General features: G+C 36.4%; 2 protein-coding genes across 3 annotated transcripts; one reads left to right on the forward strand and one right to left on the reverse strand.

Moving 5' to 3' along the window:
* Positions 1-1,811: 1,811 nt before the first annotated feature.
* Nthl1 (Nth-like DNA glycosylase 1) lies at positions 1,812-14,885 on the forward strand. Of its 2 annotated transcripts, XR_016195135.1 has the most exons (6): positions 1,812-1,916; positions 4,134-4,609; positions 5,917-6,087; positions 7,599-7,864; positions 12,958-13,182; positions 14,666-14,885. XR_016195135.1 is itself a non-coding variant. In XM_089250908.1 (5 exons), the coding sequence occupies exons 2-5, from the start codon at positions 4,202-4,204 to the stop codon at positions 14,796-14,798; spliced, it is 978 nt and encodes a 325-aa protein (XP_089107034.1). In that variant the 5' UTR covers positions 1,812-1,916; positions 4,134-4,201; the 3' UTR covers positions 14,799-14,885. The 2 variants fall into 2 exon arrangements, 1 of the variants encoding a protein (XP_089107034.1); XM_089250908.1 differs by lacking the exon at positions 12,958-13,182.
* Positions 14,886-16,243: 1,358 nt separating this feature from the next.
* LOC149069095 (platelet-activating factor acetylhydrolase-like) lies at positions 16,244-26,710 on the reverse strand. Its single transcript, XM_089250909.1, has 8 exons — positions 26,383-26,710; positions 24,147-24,255; positions 23,888-24,056; positions 23,479-23,665; positions 20,889-21,097; positions 20,482-20,658; positions 17,851-17,999; positions 16,244-16,459 (listed from the first exon to the last, which is right to left on the reverse strand). The coding sequence occupies exons 1-8, from the start codon at positions 26,521-26,523 to the stop codon at positions 16,380-16,382; spliced, it is 1,221 nt and encodes a 406-aa protein (XP_089107035.1). The 5' UTR covers positions 26,524-26,710; the 3' UTR covers positions 16,244-16,379.
* Positions 26,711-26,774: the final 64 nt, after the last annotated feature.

Consider the following 26,774-nt stretch of genomic DNA (forward strand, 5'->3'; position numbering starts at 1 on the left):
TGAAAATTTGTTTAGAGTTACAAGTAATTTAAAAAGTGATTTAAGTAACTCAACTCATCACCTAATAGTGCTGCAAGTGTGGATTGTACTAAATAAATTTTTTCTAATCAAAAAAATAAAATCACAAATTTTGGTTTTCATCAAAGATATCCTTATTCCCCCTCCCCCCTTTTTTTCCAGTTATTATCTGCACATTCATTTTAGTTGCTTATATTTATTAGTTATATATAATAATTAGTTATATTTATTACTTTATTATATTGTAAAATTACTTTTTTTTCCTTATGAAAAGACGAGGTCAACAAGTGATCATACATCCATCGAAATGAATCTAAGTCAGGAAAAAAAATATGTCACAAGAAAAGTACATTATGAGTCTCCTAAAATCCGTCCCTGGGACCAATTTGAGATACTCTGAGGGGATGAATTTAGAAATTTAGCTATAGCAAAAATTGTGGATGCTTGTGACTAAATGGCTACAGCTACATGACTATGACGAACATGCAATGTAATTTTCAACTAATGATCAATAATTATCAATCACTAAATAGAACTTTTCATACATAAGGCACAAACATAACTGTTAAAAGTTGATTCCACACTGTAAAAAGTTATAACAAAACTATTTTTGAAAAATTAAAGCGTAAATGAAGAGAGTAAAGCAACTGCATCACTGCAAGTACTCAACTGAATGGTTCTGAAGATTCCTGGCAACTTCGCAAGATAGGGGCTCTGTATATGCAAATTAGTGAAGGAGACAAATTTATGGCAGGGGACGAATATCGGGCGCTTTTCCCCTTAAACCTGCTTTTGCACATAGAGCCAGGGCCATAAGTAGGATTTTTGCCACCCCCCCCCCCCAACAACTTCAAAATTTGATAATTTTATAACAGTGTTCTTTGTTCCAACTTAAAATTGCCGCTCGGAGCATTTGCCCCCCCCCCCCCTCAGTTCCAGGGTGTGCAGGAGACCTTATGTCGAGACCAACATTTCAAAGTACATAATATAATGTAAAAATTTTATGGTGAAGCTAAATCAAGTATTGTTATCATGCCCCCCCCCCGCTCCAAATCCTGGAGCAGGGACTTTTCACGGGCTCCTCTATAGTTAATTTACTGTGAAAAAACAATAAAATAATGGCAATCACATCCCAGGCCCCTGGGCTAGAGCCCTGTCAGCCCCACTCTTGTGGAGGCCATGATTGTCACCTACGTTTTTGCAAGAGGGGACCCAGATCATCACATTCCTTGGGTAGCCAAGATGCTGTTAAAGGTGGCTCTGGGCGAGGGGGTGCCAAATATTTGAGAATCATGGTCCCATTGAAAACTCTTGATTGTTTATAAACATGATGAATTCAATAAATTAGAGTTTCTCACCTGAAAAGAAATAAGCATTCTACATTATTTTAAGGCAGTATTAACACATCATTAGTTCTAAATAATTAATTTCGATAAAGTAATTGTGATCAAATATTCAGAGAAGGTAAAACCGACATCCATACAAAAGCATTGAAATGAATTGTTTGTTGCTCAATTGAAAAAAATTCAAAAAAAAAAACAAACCCCAATCATATCGAAAAATTGTGGGGGGAAAAAAAAGCAGACGACACAAATCATTTCGATTTCAAGTATACGGACGGTCTTGACTACTTTGTTTCAAAAATATGGAAATCCGATATTTCTTGCGCAGATTTGATCAAAACTACGAAAAAACATTTTTTTAATTATTAGCTTAGTAAATTCACTGTTGTAGTAAAAAAAATTTAATGATTGTTAGAAGTTTAATGATACTAATTAAATTGCATACCTGGTAATGGGTGGAAAGATACATGCAAGTGTTGTGTTACAGCAACACCGCCAAAATGTAAACAACATGCTGAAGATCCTTCACGTGCGGGTGGCGCTTCGTCTAGTACGGTATGATAATATTGGATTAATATTCATAGTTTCCACGTTACATTTACTGCGTGCCCCCCCACCACCACATCCAGGCTGACATCTTCAATGGGCCCCCCAGGCCAGTCTTCTCAAAGCCGCCCCCTCCCCAATAGTGAATTGATGTTGTGAAGAAACAGAAAATGGAAGACGAGAATTCTGGAGACAGGACAGACACCTGTCCGCTCGACCCTTGCGGGAAAGAGAAGAGGGGGCGCGCATGAGATTTACTGCATTAAAATTAGGGAAAAATTAGTATTTATTTTACTGCTAGTATTTTTTTTTACGCTCATTCTTGTCTTCGACATTTCGTGTTTTTTTTTTAGTTTTATATAAAGCTATCCCTTCTGTAACCCTAATAAATAGTGTGGCGATAAAAAAGTCGCCCAACAGCTGTATACAGTATATTGGGAATTTACCGCCTATGAACATGAAAGAATTATTTCCTTTGTTGTTATTTGGCGCTGTTTATTAGAGTTACAGGAGGGATAATAGAAACAACCAAAGCATTCGCAAATTTGTGTCAGGTGGATTACGGTGGCGACTTCTCACTGTTTTGGCATTGTTAAACCTGTGTTCCGTATATTGGGAATTAACCATTCAACAGCTGCAAAATGGTCTTTTTCTGTTTTTCCCGTACGCCGGTCGGGCAGCATATTTTTCTACGCTAATCCTCTGATTTGCTTGGCTTTTTGTCTTTTTTTTTTAAGTTTGCAGTGTTTTTAACTCTTTAACGCCCAGATAGAAAACCTGGGAGGGTCGTGAAAATACCAAGTTTTTTGTGTTCGAAGTGGACTCATCCAAATTTCTGCCACTTTCCCTCTCCCCACCCTTTCTCCATGAGTTTCTATTCATGCCACCCTTTGCATTGACGTTCACCCTTTCATTTCAATGGATTTTCGGGAGATAATTTGTCTATATATACTAAAAACACCCCTTTCCTCACAGTATTATCTCTTTGTAAAATGCATTGAGTACCCTTAGTCCATTCTCAAGGAACATTCTAGTACATCAGCTTTTAAAATCCCATTGATAGGGCGTTGCAGTTGTCTTTTCCGTTCCCGCCTCTGACAAGAGCTTTCATCTTCTTCCCCGTTGGTGACAAAAGCCCACCAAAACATACCCATACCCCCTAGCTGGGCTGACTTGAGGCGGTTATGGGCATTAACCTACTCGGCCGACTTCGGGCGATCTGGGCATTATAGAGTTAATAGATGGCTCTAGTTGTCCAGTAAAGTTTCAAGTGGGTGAATATGGAAATTGGTAGGTATCTCCAGACATCACTTGGCCTGGGCCCCCATGTTGCTGTCAAGATGGCCTTGGAGGTAGCACACAATTTTGTTGTGAAAAATTGTTGTGGCTTGAAGCTGGAGCAATATGTACGATTTTGAAATGAGAAGCTTGAAATCCTATAAATGCTTGTTGAAAATCTGTTCTAATTTTAAAATAGGGTTTTTTCATAATCTCTAGCTAGAGAACAATCGGTGTGCAGATCAACATTTAAACCTAAACTGATAATTTTTTTTATGTGTTTTTTTTTATTTATGGAATTCACTGCCAACAATTCACAGATAGAAAATTCATGAACAGCAACTCAGCGCCATGCAATTCACCAACAGAAAAATCGCTGCTAGAGTGGATGAGTGAGCGCATGAGTGACTGAATGAGTTGGTGAGTAAACTAGTGAGTGACTGTATGACCGACTTGCTCACCTGCTTGTTCATTTGAGCACACTCATAATTTGCTCACTCACTAACTCTATCATCCACCTACTCTATCATCCTCTTATTTTCTCATCCACTTACTCCTTTATTTGCTCGCCTGGTCATTCATTCACCTATACACTCACTTACTCATTCATTCACCTGCTCACTAACTCCCTGACTCACTTGCTCATCCACTCGCTCACTTAATGAACTGTTTGTCTGTGAATTCTCCTAGCGGTAAATTGTGTGGCAGTTAGTTTTATCAGTGTTGAATTTTCCCTTTTGTATGAATAACGAGGCGGTGAATTGTTGATGATTCATTTTCCACACACAATTTTTTTCAGTGCACGCATGAGAAACAATTTTTCGCTGATACTTTTTGAATGAAGAAATGTCTTACATTTTGCCATATTTGACTGAAAAAACAGTTTTTGTTTTTGCAAATGAACAATATGTGCCAATACTTACATTCATCTTTCTTCCCTATTTACAGGTCTTGTTGTGTTGAAATCCTATCGGGCAGTTTCTCATCGTCTAAACAAAGTATTTTCTTGTAGGAGAATGTCGAGAAGAAATTTAAAAAATTTTGAAGATCAAGCTGATCACATTCCTTTACCAAAAGCTCGTGTTCTAAGGTCACGAAAGGTTCAGCCTTTGGAAGCCTTGGCAAAATCAACAGAACAAGCAGGGAAAGACGCGTTCAATCATGCAGCTGCTTCAGAAAACTTATCAGGAGTCGAGCCCAAAAGAAAAAGGACTCTGTCAAAGAAAAATAGAAAAAAGGGATCAGCCGTGAACACAAAAAACAAGAGCAAAGACAGTGACACACCAGATATCGAGAACTTGGTATGGGAACCAGAAAACTGGGCTGAAGTTCTAGACAGCATAATGAAAATGCGGAAGATGTATGAAGCACCTGTTGACTCTATGGGGAGTGAGCATTGTCCCGATCAAAATGTGCCAGAAAAGGTTTGTCAATTTGTTTTTTTTTTAAAGTCACAAATTGCTAGACATAAAAATAATAGTGTGCTCTGATGAAGAAAACTTGGACATCCAGCAATTCTCTGGAACCAGGTTCAAATCCAGCCCTGGAAAGCTGAACTTTTGCCGCTGTGGTGGTCAAATGGTCATAGTGACAGACTTGTATCATGCGAGAACCCGGGTTTGAAACCCCTCTGATGCCATAGTGGTGGCTGGTTGGTTTTCTGTTAGTTCCCAACTTCGAGGCTTGAATGCAAGCTGATCTCCCCATTAAAAAGTCTCACCACAGAGAGCAGCAGGCCTGCAACCGTACATTTATTCCTTCATAACACTCACTTCACTCATACTTAAAAAAATTGATAGCAGTGCTGTAACAAGCATTATGCAGAAATAAACTTTGTGTCAGAGATCACAACACATGCACGCACATTTTTCAGCATGGCCCATGTCGTCTTTGATCACCTGCTAAAATCTCTTCATTGAGACAGCGGCAATCCATGATCTGATTAGGAGGAGGGATATCAAGCCAATTGTTGCTTAACAGCACAGTGCACGTTTCTTCATGTGATTTCATCAGGACTCTGTATTTCTAATGACTATAACCGATTGATAACTATATCCAAAGAAAGTTCTGGTAGTATGATGACCATATGTCCCATTTGGTCAAATTGGACATGAAAATGGGATATTTTTGTATTTTTCCTCCCACCTAACTGGTTTCAAAATGATGAATTGTGTCCTGTCGTCCTTTTTTTATATTGTACATAGCAGGATTATTTTTCTTTTAAAACCCGCCCCCCCTTCTTTTTTCAATTCAGAAGTTAAAATTTAGAATGGAACTGTTTTGCAAAAGCAGCGCTACATATACATGAATCATAGTGGCTCTTACCAACACCAACTTCTATAGGTGGTGTTGCTCTTATGACCTGATTAAAACATTGCGAACTGATTGCTGTAATTTTTGTAAAACAGTCTTCTGACTTCATACATGGTCTTGCAGGTTGATGACTTATTGGGAAGAAATGACTCTGGTTAAATCTTAACTTCAAAATGTGCAAAAAGGAAAAAAAAAAAATTTGGAAAAAAATTTCTAACATAAACCAAAGACTGATAACTATATAAACAAAAATTTTTCCCCATATTATATGATATTGATACGTTCCGTTCTTTACAGAAGTGATAGCAATACCCAAATGATAACATCTGTGATTGTAACAAGAGGCATGGACTGTATCTCTTTATAAAGCTATTTCATATTTGTAACTCAATAAAAAAAATTTCAATTTCTCTTCAAGGTTCATCGTTATCAGACATTAATATCGGTGATGCTTTCAAGCCAAACAAGAGATCAAGTGACGCATGCGGCCTCTCAGAGATTGATAGCTCATGGATTGACTGTTGAAAATATTCTCGAAACATCTGATGAAAAATTGGGAGAACTTATCTACCCTGTGGGTTTTTGGAAGGTATATAAGTTTTGAAATATTTGCTGTTTTGAAGTACAATAGACATTATAATGGACTTCACTTATAAGGGACAGCTAACAAAATTTTAAAAAAAATTTAAATTTTTATCTGATGCGTTTAAAATTCACTTTAAGTATCTAAAAAAAATGATCGTTTAAAAAATTTTTCCAAGCAAGCAATTAAACAATGATCATTGTTTTGTTTTGTAATTACAGTAAAACCCCTCTTAACGAACACCTCTCGTATGCTTTCACTGCTCTTTTATGACCAAAAAATAATATCCAGTTGTGAAATAAAAATATGTATTTCAAACCCCTGATTAACAGTCACCCTTCTTTTATGGACAAATTTTGTTGTCCCGCTGGTGTCTGCAAAAGAGAGGTTTTACTGTATGATGGATGTGCTGCATGGCTCATGCTACCCACTGGCTAGAAAAATTTAGATTAATATAGTATATATGTACACATCTTTTTCAGTTCAACTTACATTAAAAGCTGTTTTTTTATATGATACACAGGGTGATTCAAAAATAGTCATCAGATTTCAAAAAGTTTTTTTCCCCACTACTTATAAATGTTCTATGTGCCCTCCTTTCATTATACGGCACACATACGCGGTCCAATTCATTTCCAATAAAGCATGTCAGTAGCCTATTGATGTTTGTAAAAGCAGTGTTAATTCTGTTCTTGAGCTCATTCAAAATGGCTATCTGTGAAAGCACATGCGCAATCTTTAATGAAACCCCAAAGGAAAAAGTCACAAATAGTAAAAGATCAGGAGACCTCAAAGGTTCGTCTGATGGGACTGCGACCGTGCTATATATTTCCTTCAGTACACTCATTGCACTGAAACAAGCAATGAAGATATCACATATTCCAAAACACAAAATTCATTTGCAGTATTGAAATGTGTGCGAATTAAAATTTAACTTTTACTTCTTCATACCCCGTTTACTATTAAACTTTATATATTTTAAGTTATATATTTTTTAAAACCAATGATTATTTTTGAACCACCCTGTATCATAAACAGATTTTACAGCTAACTACTGTACTTTCATTAGTGTACACACTGCATCATTACACCCCTATGAGAATTATGTGTTATAAACCAGACTTCCTCCATAACAGACAACCTTCAGCCCTTATTAGTCTGTTATAACGAGGTTCTGCTGTAATTAGTTTTGTTGAAGTATTTTAAAAATTGTTGGAGGAATTTGCTTTTTAGTGTGTCATTGCAGATGCCTAAAGTCTGGGCGGCTTTCAAGATTGCAAGTGAATTTGCAAATCAACCCTTTTTTTTGCCAAAGTCTGAAGTTTGCGTGAAGCTGGACCATTTCAGGCTTTGGTCAGCCAATTCGCAAACTGGCTAGACTTACTACATTGGCTGTAACATAGGCCTGTATAGAAGGATCCAGAAGATTGAGGACTGAGTGTAGAATTTCTTATATCAAACAGTTTGAAATTTCTCAAATTTCTTTTTACTAATTTGTCTTCAATGTTATCTTTCAGTCAAAAGTCAAATTCATTAAGAAGACAACAGAAATACTTAGGGATGAATATGGATCCGACATTCCATCTGAATACAAAGGTCTTTGCCAGTTGCCTGGAGTTGGCCCGAAAATTGCAAATCTAGTCATGAGTATAGCATGGGGAAATACTGTTGGAATAGCTGTTGACACCCATGTCCATAGGATAGCCAATAGGTTGCATTGGGTTCAAAAGCCAACGAAAGAACCAGAGCAGACTAGAATCGCTCTACAGAGTTGGCTTCCAAAGTGAGTTCATGAGACAATTTTTTTTTTTTTTTTGCATTTCAATTCAGTAAAACCTTTGTTACCCAAATTAAACAGTGTTAAATGTATTTCAGGTAAGAAAAATAATCTGGAAATGAGTTCGGTGAATATCTCTGCATTTTTAGCATCTGCAGGTTTTAGCATTGTTCTTATGTAAACTTATCTGGGGCTTTAGAAAAGTTTTTGTTAAAACAAGATCAGCATTAATTAAAACAGGATTCAACTGTACAGTTTTACAAAGATCTGCAAAATTAGTTGAAGTGTTTGTATGATTTCTTTGATCACTGATCTGAAGTATACCTTAGCCCTCGCGTACCTTTCAACAAGCATATTATTTTGGTTGTAGGGTGCAGTAACCTCGTCTGAAGCACCAAAGAATGTTTAGAGGTGTGGCGCTTTCAATACCGAGTTCGTTTTTGTCAGAAACTTTTCCGACACAGGTGCAATAGAAACTGCAACATGACCCCACAGAAAATGATTACTACTGCAGGGAGGCCCACATCAAGGGGTTAACGCACCAACCTCTTGATGAGTATAGGAAAAGGCTGCTGTTCGGAATCGGCAATAAATTGTAGGTCCCAGTCTAATTTGCCTTTGTGTGCAGAAGATGACCGGACAAAAAAAGATCAAATGATTATTTTGATTGTATCAGATATGGAATTCTTTGCTGTAATATTTGAATCAGTAACTATATTTTATTGTGTTTACTGAACTGTATTTTTATATGCCAACATGTAATCGAAAAAAACTAACATTTTGTTGGGCAATACATTTGTCTCCAACCCCAACTTCTAGTCATGAATGAGAGCTGGTTTCCCCATTTGAAAAAGCCTCTCCTCAGAGAACATAGTCATTCATCATGATACTTATCATAACATGAAAATTCAGGCATTTCTCATTTTCACTTCAGAATGTGAACGACACATGGCATCACCAGTACAACATGAAACAAGAGAATAACTCTCACACCCTATATATATTGGGCCGCACACACACACACACACGCACACACACACACACACGCACACACACACACACACGCACACACACACACACACACACACACACAACATGTTCATGCATGTACCAGTTCGTTATAAATTCCCCAGAGGCATGTTCAAGGGGGCGGGGGGTGGTCTGTCCCGACATTTTTTTAGGGCCCTGCAGGGTTGTTTGGTTTAAACCACGTTGGTTTAAACCATGGTTTAAACCTTGGTTTTAACCAACTGGTTTTTTTTAAAAAAACCACTTTGGTTTTTTTCAAAAAATCAGATAAAAGTGGCCTAAATATCATTTTTTTCCCTGAAAAATATCATATTTGTTCATTATTAGCCAAAATGTTTCATTTTTACCTCATTTTATATCCTTGGGGTACATTCTGACGGTATATCTTTAAATGACATAAGATTTTATAAGTGGTTTTTTTCAAAAAGTCTCATAAAAGTGGCCAGAATATATATATATTTTTCATATAAAGTATCTTAGTCATTTAAAGTTATATATAAAAGCCAAAATTTCTCATTCTTACAACATTTTCTAACCTTTGGCTACATTCTGATGCTCTATCTTTAGCAAATTCATGAATAAGGATTGCATCACACATCTAAATGTAGTGGTGTATTATCTCACAGGGTTTCTTTTTCCCTTCACAAAGAAGCAGCTACAGTAGTGATACCATCATGCTAGGGGCAAGTGGTCCTATAATCCAATAAAGACACCAGCTGTCCTTAAAGGACAAAGACTAGTGTACTAGTTGTTACATTACCTCACATACATTTTCATTCCCATAAGAAGTAGCACATCTCCTACTGTATATCTCCCAGTCTTAATATATTTAATAGTTGTTTTCTTTATAATTTCACACACACACTGTTAAGCCCAGTTAATCAAGGTTCTACTGTATAGTAGTAACAGATTTATAAAAAATAATCAGCTATATACAGGGTGATTATAATTTAAGTTTTGATTCCAAAACTATACAATAAGTACTGATCAGAATGACCTGAAAATTTGCATGGATACTCCTGAAGCAATGGACGTTTCCTTTGCAAAAGAAAAAAGTGCAAAATGTGCAAGTAGACGATGCTGTACTTGGCCAGCAGTATAATCTATTTTGTGCAACCACATCATTTCGGTACTTCCACAGCATCAGTGTGTGGATAGAACTTCTATCAAGATGCACATTGCAATACCAGCAAAGCAGCTGCTGATGACCCATCTTGACAGGATGCACCTTAACCCTTGCAACTTCTGGCTGTGGGGTTACCTCAAAATGTTATAAACAGTGGTCAGATTGCAAACTTTGGTGAATTGTAATCTCCAGCACATTCCCTATATGTTAGAAGTTCCTCATTCCTCAGGAATATGAACGGGGGAAAGGGGACACGTTTGGTTTAATAAAGCTGAATTGCAAGCACATCCACATTATGACCATGGCATACTCCGATTCTGCTGTTGAACAAGAATATTTGTGCTTTCAGCCTCATAGCCAGAACACGCGGTGGACAACATATTTAACATTTTTTGAGTAAGTTGTAGTTATTTGTTCAATTACTTCATTTTTTTGTGATGTTTCCGTGAATTATGGACTCGTGCAATGCTATAATTAAGTTATAATTTTCCCATGACTGGCTATCATTTCCATTCTGCAAACAAATTTCCCACGTGTTGGATGATGTAATTAATTTTACATTTTTAAGTATTTTTTCCCCTTTATCAAATAAAATTGAATTTTTTCAGGAATATTCATGTCAATTTTCAAGTCATTCTGACAATCGCTCTTTTTTTACAGTATTTTGAAATCAGAACCTTAGTTATAATCACCCTGTATATCGTAAATCATTGTCAATTAATCTGCATTATTTATGCTTCATTAAATGCATTATATTCACCTAATTTATATTACTTTTTGCAAAATAGCTTCGTAATTAAGTATACTGAAAGTAACTGGAGAAAAACCTTTATATATTATATGATTAATAATAACATTAAAAGAATTTTCAAACACACAGTAATCCATTGAGTTAAGCAAAAAATAATTAAATGGCAAAATGGTTTTTGTTAAAATGTAATAAATATTTATTGATTAATTAGCATGGGAATAGTGTTAATTGCATTAATAAACATTTTATTTTAGTTAATTATTACAAGTTTGAATGATTTTTCAGAAATTTCATTGTTTTTAATGTCAATACTATTTAAAACAAAAAACCGGTTTAAACCAAAAAAACCTGGTTTAAACCAAAAAAACCCGGTTTTTTGGTTTTTTTCAAAAAAACCGGTTTTTTTACCAACCCTGGGGCCCTGCTTTTGTGAAGATTTTCCTTATTTTTGTCAAAATGGTTATTAGTCTTGTGGAAAGCGAAACACTCAATTTAGTTTATCACAAAAGAAATGAAATGCCAGATATATGATTTCGTTTATTTTCATTTTATGAAGGGTCTAGAACACAGTCCCAAAGTTTGGCTGGACAGACCCCCTGAAGTTATAGTAATAGATTTGTCCAGCGTTGTATGAATTATCTCCCAAAATTTCCTTATGATCAATTCTCTTATCAACAATGGCCCAGTGGGAGAGGGAAGCTGACAGAGCTCTAGCTTTGGTTCCTTAATGTACTTACTTTTTGTTTTTTACACCATAAATTTACTAGAAAGGGGCCTGTGAAAGATCCTGGCCTGGAGGCTGTTCAAATTTTTCTACCTAGGACTATATTTTAGGATGTGGATGCTCCACTGAAATGATAATTATGGTACTGATTGACATAAATTCTCATCTGTTAATTTCTTATCTTCACTATTTCTTTGCTCATCTTTCTTTTTTCTGTTCAATTCACATCAAGAGTCAATGTATAAGAGGTCTTTTGTGTTGGAACATTTAATTGGCGTTCGTCTCTGGTCATCAAAAACTTACAAAACCATAGAAAATCCTTACTTGCATGGCATGTTTTCTCCCTACGAATAACCTCAACTTTGAGGCACAGGTACGGAAAACAAATCATAACTGCAATATCATGATTTTTTTCTTTGTCTTAGATGGCCCTAGGGACCTAGCAAAGGGTGGGCTATATAACATGTTTTTCAGCTCGTTTTATCTCTTTCGGGCTATATAGCGCTTCAGGTTATAAATGGAAAATTATGGCAATCATCGATACTGTTGCTAAAATTTTTGTTCTTTGTTCAATCACTTTATAGTTAATTAAAAAATTTTATCAATGTCTCAAAATACTTTTTTAGTTATTAAAACAAAATCTGTTCGTATGGAAAGATGAAAAAATCTTTAAAATAAACAACATTATATGACGAGGGGTGAATGCCAACATAAAAAGACAAGAAAAATAAAATATGCCTTGTTAAAGTAATGCGAGCCAACTTCCAAATATTCAAGTCTTCCTGGACCTGTGTGATGAGGAATGAGAGTATATATAATTGCACTGAATATTTTAAAGGGGGAAATTTAACAAGAAGAATAAAGTATGCCTTGTCACATATCTCCCCCCCCCCTTAAAATGTTCAGCGGCTCGCTGCAACTGTTTAGTCTAACTCCTCGTCACAAGTCCAGGAAGTCTATGAATATCTGGAAGAGTCAGCTCGCATTCGCTTGTATAATACCTTTAACAAGGCATATTTTATTATTCTTGTCACATAATTATCTATTTATTGCTAAAATAATAAAATGAATTCAAGCATTTGTGTGGTTCTCCTTGCGTTTACTTTTTCTAAGCTTTCCTGTTAATTTCATATTAAAGTTTTTGTATTTTGTTTCGTTGTTGAATTCAAGATAAGATATAATTTTGTGTGCTTAAAGCAACAGAATTTAAATACAATTAATATTGTGCTAAACAGATTACATTAATTTCATAATTACATCTAGATTCTTGCCAAAATGTAGTCTAAATAAGCAGGTTGTACTAAATATATTGTTAGTGCAATACACATCTCTGGGTAGAATTCAGAGTTCAGATAAATCTGGCTTTAAGAGCTTATTCTTATATTTTAAAAACTTCTATTAAAACTCTTAATTTTTTAAATATTTTAAATATTCAATGATTTGGGTTTTAATCTTTTAAATATTCGCAGGCCTCTCTGGCTAGACATTAATCATACATTGGTTGGATTTGGCCAAACCATATGTCTACCAGTGGGACCGAAATGCTCTGTTTGTCTGAACAAAGATAAGTGTCCAAGTGCAAATAAGGATGATAGAAGCCCCAGAAAGAATAGCTCCATTAAAGTTAAGATGGACAGAAAATGACATTTTTTCCTGCAAAATTTGAGGAGTGTTGCTGTTGATATCCCATCATGGTAATTCATTATTGTTAATAATATTTTAGTCTCCAAAAATTGGAAAAAAATGTCAGAATTTGAATTATTTTAGTCAAATCTTTAACTTCTGTTTTGAATAAAATTATTTTATATAATTAAATGCTAGTTGAACATCAATGATAATAGTCTATAAGGTTTTCGCGGCCATCATTTGATAAAAATTGTTTTTTCGGGTTCGAAGACCGTCGTCCGTTTGAGTTTGTTCTCAACGTTTCCCCAACACTAGTGGTTGGCATCATCAGGAGAATTGATAAACTGGATCAAAGTCAAGTTTTCCGGAGTCTCAGGTTGTATTTATGCACATAAGTGGCTTGAACTACACTATTGTTTTGACTGACCAATCGCAAAACAATAGTGTAGTTCAAGCCACTTATGTGCATAAATACAACCTGAGACTCCGGAAAACTTGACTTTGATCCAGTTTATCAATTCTCCTGATGATGCCAACCACTAGTGTTGGGGAAACGTTGAGAACAAACTCAAACGGACGACAGTCTTCGAACCCGAAAAAACAATTTTTATCAATGATAATGTTATGAATATTTTCAAAATAATCCTTTTTTCCTATCCCCAAACAATGATCTGGTGTGGTTCAAATGCTTTCATTTGGCTGTTTTATTTGTTGTTTTTTTTTTTTTTTTTTTTTGGTGTTTTGAAGCTAGAGATGGTTTGAAATTCAATGTAAAGCTCTTTGTTAACTTGAGCCTTGTTTTGCATTGGTTGTTCGTAGTTGTCTTGTAATGTTCCATCAGTTTTCTTCTCCATACTTTTATTTGTCACTTTTTTACTGAACTGCACGTCGCACAGTCCATTTCCATGCAAATTTGATGGAAATATTTTAGCCCTTAAAATTTGGAAATTTCTATGAGAATCTTGTAACTCATTATAGCAAAACAAATATCTACATAGTACTTTTTTTTGACCGAAAGTAAATCTGATTATGATTGATCTGTCTTCTATCACAACATTTTCAGTAATTAACTCTTTCGCCATTTTTAAAGAATTGGGCGTAAAAGGAATGATCTTGGTATAATTACCATTCCAAAGCTATTTTTTTCTTCCTAAGAATATGAAATGTTAAAAAAGCATGTCTATGACTTGTCTGTATGATTAATCTGTATCTAATTAATCATTAATCTGATTCGATCGTTGTGGTCAGAAATGTTTACCACATTTGTAGTTTTTTTCTTCAAGCTATTTATTTTCACTGTAATAATTTTATTGACTAATACAAATATTCAAAAAGTACCACACTTCACTCAGACTTTGTAATATAGATGGCCCGACAAAAATTCATACACAACGCTATATGCTCTCAGACTATTAGTTACACATACTCTCACTTCTGGCACAACTCAATCGGTAGTAAATTGCTCATGGCGATAGACCAGAGTTGTGCTCTGTTTGAAAGGAAGAAAATAAAGTGTGCATCACGTAATATACACTATTTTATTTATTTCAGAGATCTCTGGGAAAGTATAAGTTTCAACCTGGTGGGATTCGGCCAAACCATTTGCAAGCCCATTAAACCTAATTGCAAGGAGTGTTTAGCTGTTCATATGTGTCCTTTTGGAAGATCAGCTACGAAAAAGTGATGTTTCAACATATTTTATTGTCGTGTTCATCATTTGCTATTGTTAATAATAGGATTCTTTTTACAAATAAATTTTTTTACTCAATTAGGTAAGGCTATGCAGTATTTTTCAGATCGAATGTGATTATTGTGTTTTTTAAAGATAAATGCAGGTTTTGTGTGTGTAAACTGTTTAGAAAAAACTGGAGGGGTGATAACACCCATCGAGACGAACAACATTTACAATGGAACCTGTAGTTGCAATCCACTCACACAGTGTCAGGAAAACAAAACTTAGAAACATGTCTAACAAGCATTGTCCTCACTTTTGACATCATTCCTGTCTTTTCCGACATCTTGTAGGAGCACCTGTGGAAAATCTTGTTGCAAGAATCCTCTTGTTGCACCAAACGAGATCAATGCAACACCAGTAGTATACAAGAGGGCGCATCAGTCGTTCATTCATTGATGTGAACTGTGCAGCAACACCTTTCGACTTTACTTTGAACATATCCTTTAAGTCTTTCACAAATCTTCACAGGATTGTAAATCTTATGATTGTTACGTATCTTTTTTTTCACTGTTAAAACTTCAACCTGGATGCTTTTATGACACTCTGAGTGGATTGTTGCGACCATAGGTTCTATTGAAAATATTGTCTTGATGGTTATTATCACCCCTTCAATTTTTCCAAAGAGTTTGAGCAAATACAGATATAAGATGTTTGTAATCTGACAAATACCTCCATTACAAAATATATTATCCCTGATTGTAATGTGCACCTCACTCATACAAATAGGGTTGTTTCTTCAGGGGGGACATTTTGTTAGGTTAAGGAATTGGTACATGCCGGAATGTACATATTGTGAACCTAACATGGAGATTGCTTATGTGCAGTGCTACTACTAAACCAGACATGCACCTCGTCCATATTCCTCTGCTGAACCTCTAACGAATTGGTACATGTCGGAATGTGTGTGTGTATATATAGTGAACCTTGTTTCTGTGTAGTGCTGCCATCTGCAATCAATTTTTCTAACTATAAGTGAGGGCAATGATTGAACCATTATAAGGCCTGATGCTCTCTGTGTGCAAGACTTTAACAGGGAGATACTGTCGCATTTGCAACTCAAAGTTAGGAACCAAGGAAAACATATTTCAAGGCTCGCATTCCGGTGAATACTGTAAAGCAGTGGTTCTCAACCGGTGCTCCGCGAAGCCCTTGGGGCTCCGTGGCAGTTCGAGAAAAAACCAGTAAATTTGGAAAAAATAAGTATTTTTTAATAATACATCAGTAACTTTAATGAATGAATAAAAATGGCCTGCGGGACTCCTTCATAGAAATTATATACCAGAAAGGGCTCCGCGAGTCAAAAAACGTTGAGAATCGCTGCTGTAAAACAACTGATTTAAGCCTATTGATTAGCATTATGTTTTGAATAATTTTTGTAGGCAAACTATATAAGTAAAAGTTTCTAAAAAAATATATTTATTTTAACATACATAGTATGTACAAATGACATGAAGGAACATTTTAGATGATAATTCATAACAATAACCACACCAACACTTGATTTCATGTCTCTTCTCAGCATCGTTTGACTCACAATGATGGTATGCCTTCGATTAAGACATTATGGTGTTTTGCCACATAATCTTCATATTCTGCATTTGGAGGTAAATCTGTGAAATAATGAAATATAATTAATTCTTCTCTATCTTAGGGCAGTGCCAAGTATTTTCATGTGAACTTTGAAATTCTACATTGGATTTCAACCTCATTTTGTAATGGTTTGAAAGCACACTTCATAAAAAAAAGTATGTGCGACTCTCAAAGTAATTTTTTGTGCTAGTAGAGTTTCTATGCATCCATGCTTCAAGATCCCCAAAAAATGCATTTATATGGTTTATTAGAGCTTCACAAATGGAAAAAAATTAAATTTATGAGGCAAGCATATTTCTTTTGCTCAAGGTTGTGATCACATACAGAAAATTTTATTAGTCGCCAATACCAATTTTTTAGCCTCCATGGACACTGTACAACAAGGCAAGACAAATCCCAGGTAACTGACGCCTTTATTACTTTACTCATTTTTCTACTATAGCTGATCATTTATTGTGTACCATCATGAACCATTCATCTGAAAAATCTAGCTATACTCTCAAATATCCCATCATGAGCATTGTGAAATGCACATAACGTAGGCTGGAGACTCCTGCCATGCACTGTTAATACATTTTGCAGGGTTTGACAAAGATTTAGGGATATTTTATTCATCAGTCTTTCTCATGTCACCTTTTCGGTGTGTTTTCAAAAAATTAACATGTCTCTTATGTTCTGCTATGTCATCCTGTAATTTCTTCTCTTGTCATGACAATACACCAAAAGACAGACAATATCAGGGCATAAGGATGAATTTTTTACAACAAATGAGCAGAGAAACTATGCAAATTGTTTAATTGTATTGCTACCAAGTCTCCAACAGTACAACTGCTTAACCGTATATGCACCAACATTCCTTTGGAGAATTTTTAATGAATTGGTGCACTTTGGGGAAAATGTGTGTTTATGGAGTCCTAATGTATTTATGATGTCAGAGTTTTACATGTTTTTTGTTCAAGTGCTGCCCTCTGTTTTCCATATTGGAAGTGAAATTAGCAGATGCCAGAATTTTTTTTGTTCATGTAAGCGTTGCGTTGACTGCCTGCCAGGTTGCTGTGGAGAGAGTTTTCTAATTGGTAGATGATTTACATCTCAAAATGAGAAAAATGGAAAACCAACTTCAGACAACCATCACTCTATTGCCTTAGCTTGGGCCCTCACAAGGTAACTCGAGAAACATTAGTTGCAGATGATACTCAAAAACGCATGAACATGATTTGTCACAAGAATGAACAAAACAGATTGTTGCACTTAGCATAACTTAAATGTTTTCAGTTTTATGCAAATACAAACAAATTTTATACTGGCAAACAAAAGAATTCTTTGAACAAATATTTAATTATGTTAGTGTTATGAACATATGGTTTCACTATTAATAGTTTTGATATTCTATAATCAGTAATTAATTCACCTAAATGCCTGTTAAGAAAGTTCATGGAGAGACGAGTTGTGATATCCATGGCTGTGAACCGATTCAGGCTGGATTGTGCACCAAAAATACGCCTCATTGTTCCATCACATAGAAAAGGCACATCACATTGGTTCAGGTGGACTGTGCCTCTGAAAAAAATATTAATAAATAAAGATTATAAAGAAGGAAAAGTAAATTGGATTTTTGATCATATTTGGACTTGCGCCTCTTTTGCGATGTTTATTTGAAAAATAATGACACATGAATGCAACTTTTTTTTCTTGAAAAGGAGGTGTCTATATAATTAGTTATTTTCTGATCTGTATACAGCCTTAACTACCCATCAGAAACTATGGGATTTCAGGGCATGGGTTTCCAACTGGTGTTCTGTGACAGCTTATTTGAGGTTCTGCATGATCAAACGCCACGTAACCTTTAAAAATCCTGGAACCCAGAGAGCTTTCAGAAAGGAAAACTTTCCTTGTTACTAATAAGTTACTCGAAAAGCTGTTCTTTATTTTAAATTTCAACGAGATAGTCTTTTTAAAAAAATAATCCAGACCACTCTTGGATGATTAAACTTAAAAACAGTGACATTAAATTTTTTTAACATCAAATTTTCGAACCAGAAGCTCCAGAAATTCATGTGGATGCCATTCTACGTTTCATCAAGAATTTAAGTTGCTAAAACAATCCACTAGCAATATTCTTCAGAGAGAATTCATGAATAACAGAATTTACGAAACACCCAGGGCCATTTCAACGTATAAGTTCCACCCGGGCATAGGCAGAGCTGGACTTGGAAGTGTGGGGGGCACAATGATGTCAATTCATATATGCACATATACATTAGATCTGCCCACTCCACTTTTGATGCTGGGGGCAATGCCCCGCCCCATGCCCCCCCCCCCCTGCATCTCCGAGGCAGCAACCTCATAGGCATGAGGGGCTTCCATGATAAGATCTGTCACAATGATTTATGACAACAAATTAATCTCTCTTATTTTGCCCTGGGGCTATAAGATGGCAGTAGGTGCGCATTGGTTTTTTTTTTGATAAATATTAAAAAATTAGAGTTCTCGGTATAACCTCATGGCTATCAAGGGTTGCGTGAGAAATTTTACATCGGAAAGGCCCCTTACACTTAGAATGCAAGCATGTGAGGCGTCCCCCTCCACACCATAAATATAGAGACATATTTGCGATGGGGGGGGGGGGCTAAGCGAGCTATAGTCCAGGGTGGCAAATTTGGGGAAATAAGTAGTCAAGAAAAATAAACTAGAATGGGTCAAGAATGGTAAAGTTAGTACAGCCGCCCATAAGCAACAAAAACATAAACCTGCCTCGGGCAAAGCCCTAAAATTGTGGCCCTTGTTAATTGCTCAAATTTCCACTTGGAAAAGCGAGACATTTGTCCAAGCGGCACTTGCTATTAATCATAGCGCCTGATCCCATTATTGTACAGTGCCCCGAGAAAGCCTCCCGGGCCCATGCGTTAAGATGGTCCTGGGGTAATTTATCAAAAAATAAGGCAATCTCTTCCTTCTTCAATTCAGAAAAAAATGGGTGAAATAACACTCAATATCTGATAATTAATAACTACCCTCCATTGGAGAAAGCACTGTTTCAAAACCCTCGTCAGAGGTCATGGTGCTCACTTGAACCATTGAGGATGTGCTTGATTTCGTACTCGGGAAATATTCACCGACAACTCAGATGAACAAAAAAAAATAAAATTTTATTCTTCCTTAAAAATAGGTAATTAAAAATTTGTAAAGTTTTCGTGGCGGAATACCATTTTCGTAAGAGCGTTGAACAGCTAAACATGTTCTTGTAAATCAATGCGTCAAAATCAATCGATCTATTGTGAAGAAATAAGAATGGATATTATTCTGCTTGGAGGTATATGAAGCTTGAACGATTGTTTGGAGCTTGAGCAATTCGACTTTTTTATGCGTCAAAACTAATTTTATTTTGATCTCAATTACTTTTCCGTCCCTTCATTAAGACATTCCCCAAGTTTTGTTTTTCTTTCAAGGCTTCAGACAGCTCAGAAAACGCCAACTTCTGCTATAGTTAGATACGAAATTCAGACTGTCAGGTACACGCACTGTTCCAGACTTTTGCCACGAAGCTGGTCTGGAAGAGATCTCGGCAACAGGATAAGTACGGTGGCTGAGTTCTGGCGTTCATTCGGCTATAGTTCGCTAAGGGCCGTATTCACCGATATGGTTTAAACTGTAGTCACAATTTTTGGATAAGAGATCGACACGGATTGGTTGAATTCAGGTTTTAACCAATCCGTTTCGATCTCTTATCAAAAAATTGTGACTATAGTTTAAACCTGTCCGTGAATACCGCCGTAAATGTTTCTTTCACGAATCTTTCGGTTCAGCAATCTGTACGGCAAGCTCCTTCAACTTTTGACACAGTGTTGACCACATTTAACATTTTAATGAAGCTTGCGGGTCACCAACCTATACTAAACATATATTACTGAAGAGCTCGGCGGGTCAGGTGTTGGGACCTCCCCTCCCAGCATAGTATAGTACGTAAACAAACAAAGCACATCAGTGCACATAGCATATTGAGATTTTAAACATAAAATGTGCGGCAGAATATATCACTTACTTGAGCGTGACTATTCTCCTGTCAGTTTTGTTTGATTCCATATTCTTCATCACTTTCAAATTTGTCTTTGTTTGAAATTTTTTCATGTTTATGAATAGCATAGGTTGTTCGACTTTAGGAAAGTTGGAAGTTTCCTCTCGTAGCGGGAGCATCCACGTATCAAGTCCAAGTCCTGCCCTAAGGTGAAAGACACATTTGAGTCTGTTTAAAATAGTAATAATTGTGACAGATCTCTTAACAGAATTAAGAAAGATCCTCTAGGGGAGATTGATGTTGCGATACTGTCTAAAATATATCTGTTCTAAAATCGTAAAATTGAGCTTCACCTTCACCAATATGCATCTCACGGTATCACCCATTTCAGAACATGAAGACTGTAAAAACTTTTATTTTGCAAATTTCATTACCTGAATCTTTGATCTCCAGCCATAGTTGCTATGACCGTTGCTCCCCCAAAAGAGTGACCCCCAACAGCAGCTCTACTGACGTCAATCAGTCCTTCGAATGATTTCAGTGAGATATTCGTTTTCAATACATTCTTGATTGAGGTAGAACCGGCATTCATTGCCTCCAAGAAATTCAAAATGGCGCAGCATTCCTTCGCTCTGTGATAGACCTGGAAATATTCAGTGAGGGCAATTATTTGGCGTTATTATTCTATGAACAGTTGGACCTACGCAAATGGATAACGGAGAAGAGGATAAATTAGTTGAGTGGATAATTTTTTTTTTGTTTCGTACACAGAATTGCATTGAGAAATCGCATTAGACGTATACTGTTTAGTGGAAAAACAGCTTAACTGAATGGTGATCTTCAGCCTGAAATTTTCAAACTCGCCATAAATAGCACTTCCCAAGTTGATGTTGAATTTTTATATTGGTTTTCTGGTTCACCTCGTTTGCACAAAATATGTAAAAAGTGCGTTTGTAGTGGAAATTTACTCGTGGAAAGCTATACACAGATACCTCGACTAATTTTTGCGGGTTTTCAACCTCAGCTAACGAATACAGATGACGGGATTTTTTTATTGACAAGGATGCATATAGGCTAAAACCGGTGACTCAGCTTCCGATATTGATGTGTTCGGTGCTCTTTGCAGGGTTCTTTGGTAGAGTATTTTTTGGGAGCATATAGAGTATTTTGGAGCCACGGTTGAACATTGACCAAGACAAAAGTTTGAGAACCACTGGTATAAGCGGATACAGGGTCTTCGAACGGAGGGGGGATGCCCACCTCTAGCATGCCGCCCACGCTAATAATGCAATTTTTCACAGAACGGGCACCCCTTCTCCGTGTGTGCATACGCTAGCATAACGCTGCCGCGTTGAGAGCTAAATTTTTGCATCCGTCATCTGTCTGAATTACTGTCACTCTAGCCTGGTTAATTATACCCTCCCGAATAACTTTCGCGGAATTTACTTAATTTGCTCGGATTGCAAGAGGACCCGGGTTTGATTCTCGGCAGAGATCAGAAGACTTATTAATGTCGAGAGAGAGAGTTTACCTCGACATTACATTCAGAAAAATGCCTCTTTCCTTGACGTGGTGGGTTGAGAAAAAATCATCTCTCTCTCATTGACCTTTACCGTCTTCAGCGGTACTAACATGTGGAGAAAGTGAGTGTCATATTCAGGAATAAGGATAAGTCGACGCCAATTTCTAATCCTCTTCTTTATTGGTCTCTGAATATGTTTTACGACTGACAGCAACAGCAAGTGATTCTTTGTGTTTATGAATGAATACAGATGACAAGAGAATTGGGTTCCTTTCACAGGTTTCACAATGATTGAGTTGTATAAAATAAAGGTGATTGCACCACCTTGACGAGCAAACAATGGCAGGGGAAAAGACAGAGGGTTCAAAAATTAAAAATTGCCAATTTCAATACGAAACAATTGATAAGTTACAGTCTACAATATTCTATGCCGCGAATTAAAGAAACTCCCCGAACCTCGAAAGAATAGCAGTATAAAAACATTGCGCCATGTAGAGAACACTTCTCTGGCCAAATTAACAGTTATTATCACTGGCTATTTTCTCAATAGATGAATAATTTGGTCCCGATCCTATTCCCCCCAATAAAAAATACACAGACCTTAGTTGTTTTGAGTTTGCTATCAACAAACTCAAGAGTCGCGAATGTGTGTTTTCTACGTAAAACGTGATAGCTGGAGAGAAGACGGAAAAAGTTATTGAATTTTTTTATGTGGTGAAAACTTAGCTGTTTGCGGTAGGTATTGAATGACACACACACGAAACAATTTTTTTTTTTGCAAGTCTAGATTTTCAAATTAGAAGGTCGCTGTAGAAATTTCTGAATTTTATGACATTGTACTTTTGGTGCAAAAAAAAAGCAATATTTTTCTAGTTTTTAGCATTTACGCGATATGAGAAAAATGAAATGAAATTCGAATTTACTTATGCGTAAGACACCATGAAATCTGTTCATGGCTCATTAATTTTTTTGCTTTTGAGATAGTTTGGTGGTTGTGTTTTGCAGTTTTCCTCGGCGTTTCGAAAGGATATTCTTCGCTAAGAATAGTGTCATGGTCACTGATTGTCCATGTGCACAGTGGTTGTCAAAGTACGCACCCACCAACAATTGTCGGGGGGTAGGGGGTTGCTGCGGTGAGCTGTCCTTATTAATATGTGTCTACTCCACACCGTGAAGCGTTTCTTTGTTAGAATTATGGAAAGCTGTGAATTTGTGTCTACTAGAGTAAGGAAGCCGCGGAAGATTGAAGTTTGAGAACCACCGTTCCAGCTTGTTGAATGGCCCTATTTTTCTTTTTACATAGCTCCATCGGAATCTTGGTCACAAGCTCCTCTAACAGCCATCTGGAACTTTTCACGTGTCACCCCGGGTTACTAAGCATCTAGTTGCGGCCCAGTCTGGAACTTTTGGTATGTGTCACGAGTACCCGTTGACCATTTTTTACGGGTGTCATGAATGATTTTATACTTGAAAAGAACCTAAAAATCGGAAAACAATATTACCTGTTTATTCCGAACGGCGTATTCACCTTTCCCAGCTTTCACTTTACGAAGGAGCATATATTCTTTCGTCCAAGTCGTCGTACCATCGTGTTGTCCATCTTCGGATATCTCAGGTGTGTCCCTATCAATATTCCCTGGGTCTGACGGCGATTTAACGAAGTAAAACGAGTTGCATGCCGAGTAATCTCTGAAAACACAGATAATTATCATTCCTACTGTTAAATATTAGTGTCGATTATTAAATCATTCATTTTCCTGTAAATCTCACGTGACGGTTATGTCTCGAAACGAGAAGAGATGCCCAATGGTCCTGTACGAAATACAATGTTCCGAATAGCAACGTTATTTCGTTTCGGGAATTAGTAACGAAACGATAGATAAATGAGTAAAAATCTCATTATTTATTTACCTGTGCTCAACTGCAGCCACGATGTATCCATTGGAAGCCAGTTCTAAACAGAATGTGGTGTAGGAAGTTCGACATCCTCCTAAACCGTGAGAGAATACCAGAACCGGGAACTTCTTGTTTGGTATCCTTAGTGGTGGAGAATCTTTGGAAGCTGGGATGTGTACGTCACCTGCATGGACATTGGAGGAAAGCAAACTAAACATTTGTTGACGCATTAAACTGCATATTTCCTTAATTCATATAAATTAGTTTCTCTTACCGACAAATTTGGGGAAAGTCTTGCAGAATAGAGGGGGCCAGATCTTGAAAAATATGGCGTATCCTTCAAGATACCTCTCGTCGGGCAACCAGTTTGGTTCTACTGGATTCTGAAAAGAAATTTATTTTTAGTTTTTGTTTTTTTAGGGATTTATCCGAATTCTATTTTTCTTTATACACAGGGTGAGTTTGATCTATTGGTAAAAACTTGAAGAGGTGATAGAGAGAGAGCACATTTCTTTGAAGGGCCGGGATTACACTATGTAAATTTTATAAAAATCCTTTTATAAAACTCGAAAAATGCAAACGATAAATGCATCAGTTACATTCGAGAGAATGCAATCAATAGGCTGCTTATTGGTTGTTGTTTTTTTTTTTCAAGTTTTGTAAAAGATTTTTTTTTTTATCAAACTTTTATAGTGTAATCCTGGCCTAAAGCCGAGATTACACTATAGACGTTTCATAAAAGTCCTTTCATAAAATATTTGAAAAATTCTACCAATAAGATAATCGGTTGCATTTTCTAGAATGTAACCAATAATTTTATTAGTGGCGTTTTCAAGTTTTATAAAATTCCTTCTTCAAATTTTTACAGTGTAATCCCGGCCTTATATACAATTTTTTTTAAATCAAAGAAAACATGAGTGCAAGTAAAATTGTCCATCTATTGAAACTCTAGTAAACTCAGAGTCATCATTTACGACTGTGGTTTGGTAGTTGATGGTCAGAACTAGGAATTTCTAGAATGCGTCAGCACAAATTTACAATCAAATTCCAAGACGAACAACAAGCTAATCGGTGCAAAAAAAACACCATTCGTATGCATTGTAAACGAGAAATTGTTGAAAAATAATTTTTAGGTGAGCAATTTTTTTTGCAAATTTTTGAGATTTAATTAACACAAAAAGACAATACAGTTAACACAGACACCAATATATATTGCATTCATATATAAGTATCCGTCCAGAGTGCCGAATTCACCCTTTAACAATTAATAAACAATCATTTTTTTTTAAATTTTTCATCGAAGATGATGCAACTGTTCTTACACGCATGCGAGAAATTTCATAGCAATGCTTTCTTTGACGACCAAATGATGCAAATGTGTAGTCGACGCATTTTGATATATTTTTACGGTCTTAATATTCAGCAGTCCAGTGCGGTCATGGACCCCCCCCCCCCCATGTACCGCAACTCATAGGCTGGAATCTTTGGCGGGTCCCTAGGCTAGAAATTTTGCACAGGCCTTTTTCTAAAAATTTCTCAGTTCCTTCATTTTCACTCTTTAATGAATTTGACTCTTTCGGTAAAAAGATGGATGGTCAGACGTCCCGGTTTCCAGGGAAAAATTCCCAGTTTTCAACTAATAAATGCACTGTCCCGGAATATGCTTTTGGAATATAGCTGGTTTGTCCCGACTTTTTCTCCACTAATAAAAGATTCAATGAAATCAAAATATTTTAAAGAATTTAACTGTTTTATTTTGACGCTTCAAACTAAAGTACTCACATTTTTTTGTAGTTTCGAATCGAGAGGGCATCAACGCGGTCGCAAGGTCAGATAGAACATCTATCTCACGGATCAATGCGATACTGAGGTGCCAGCTCGGTACTAAATCAGGGCCCACCCTTACTAGACACAAAACGTAGGATCGATATTTTTTAAACAAATAAATCAATTTTTTTTCCAATTAAAATGGAAAAACATTTGCAAACAATTCAAATACAGTGATAGTATTTTTCGGGCAGGTATCTATTTAAGTTACTTGCCCGACTGGGCATGTAAATTTTTGAAGATTTGTCTAGCCCCGGTATATTCTGCGATCCCTATCAAACCTCACTTTTCCCGGAATGCCGGTAAATGGTCCAAACACCAAAATTCAAAAAGCTGTTCTCCTCCCCCCCCCCCCCCCCATGAAGTTTACGGCATACCAACTAATGTGGGGGAATACGACGATTTGAAATTTTATTTTATTACTAGCATTTTTATTTCAATTACAGCATTAACATTTTTGAAGTGAAATAGCTACATGGCCTGACGAAGACATTCCAAGCAATATACACTGACCTTTAAATTATTCCAAACTTAGATGGAATTTTAATGGTTTTTCCGAATGGTTTCCAACTGAATCACTGCTCAACCTAAACATGATATTCCAAACACATTTCTTTTCCATATTCTATCCTGCCTGATCTGGTAAAATAAATTTTAAAATAAATTAAATTTAATAAACTCACCTGGACGTCTTCAGAGGGATAAAACAACCTAAAATAAAGACCGTCGATGGAATAATCCGTCATGACGTCCATACAGCCGACGGGATAAGGCCCTTTCGGCTTCGGGACATATCTCTGAGGTTTCTTCGACTTCGTCAACATAGTGTTCTGTGCTATTTGGATCTGCAACGGGACTTTTTTTTTCCTACGGCCCGTGGTACCTTATTTTATAAGTTCGGGCCTCGCCAGCCCTCACGCACTCTGTCTTTTCTCTAACACAACACGCGTGTGATTTAAATCGAGTTTTTGACCCAGGTATAAGAGGTTTTTTTTAAAAAAAAAGGAGCATGAACTCTCGGCCGACCGAGTGTGTGTTTTTAAAGACAAGCGTTGTCCTTGAACCAATGACAGAG

The sequence above is a fragment of the Pholcus phalangioides genome, unplaced genomic scaffold, assembly GCF_987345545.1.
Source record: "Pholcus phalangioides strain wild (caught in Gottingen) unplaced genomic scaffold, Ppha-v1.0 ptg000024l_1, whole genome shotgun sequence".
NCBI classification, from domain to species: Eukaryota; Metazoa; Arthropoda; class Arachnida; order Araneae; family Pholcidae; genus Pholcus; species Pholcus phalangioides.

Bases quoted from the DNA above. Each gene is read 5' to 3' on its own strand.
- LOC149069095 (XM_089250909.1), bottom strand. From the start codon at position 26,523: ATGTTGACGAAGTCGAAGAAACCTCAGAGATATGTCCCGAAGCCGAAA. The intron at 21,098-23,478 runs GTAATATTGTTT...GAATATTTCCAG, and splicing joins ACGCCGTTCGGAATAAACAG to GTCTATCACAGAGCGAAGGA. The intron at 20,659-20,888 runs GTAATGAAATTT...CTTTCACCTTAG, and splicing joins GCTGGAGATCAAAGATTCAG to GGCAGGACTTGGACTTGATA.
- Nthl1 (XM_089250908.1), top strand. From the start codon at position 4,202: ATGTCGAGAAGAAATTTAAAAAATTTTGAAGATCAAGCTGATCACATT. The intron at 4,610-5,916 runs GTTTGTCAATTT...TTTCTCTTCAAG, and splicing joins ATCAAAATGTGCCAGAAAAG to GTTCATCGTTATCAGACATT. The intron at 7,865-14,665 runs GTGAGTTCATGA...TATTTATTTCAG, and splicing joins CTACAGAGTTGGCTTCCAAA to AGATCTCTGGGAAAGTATAA.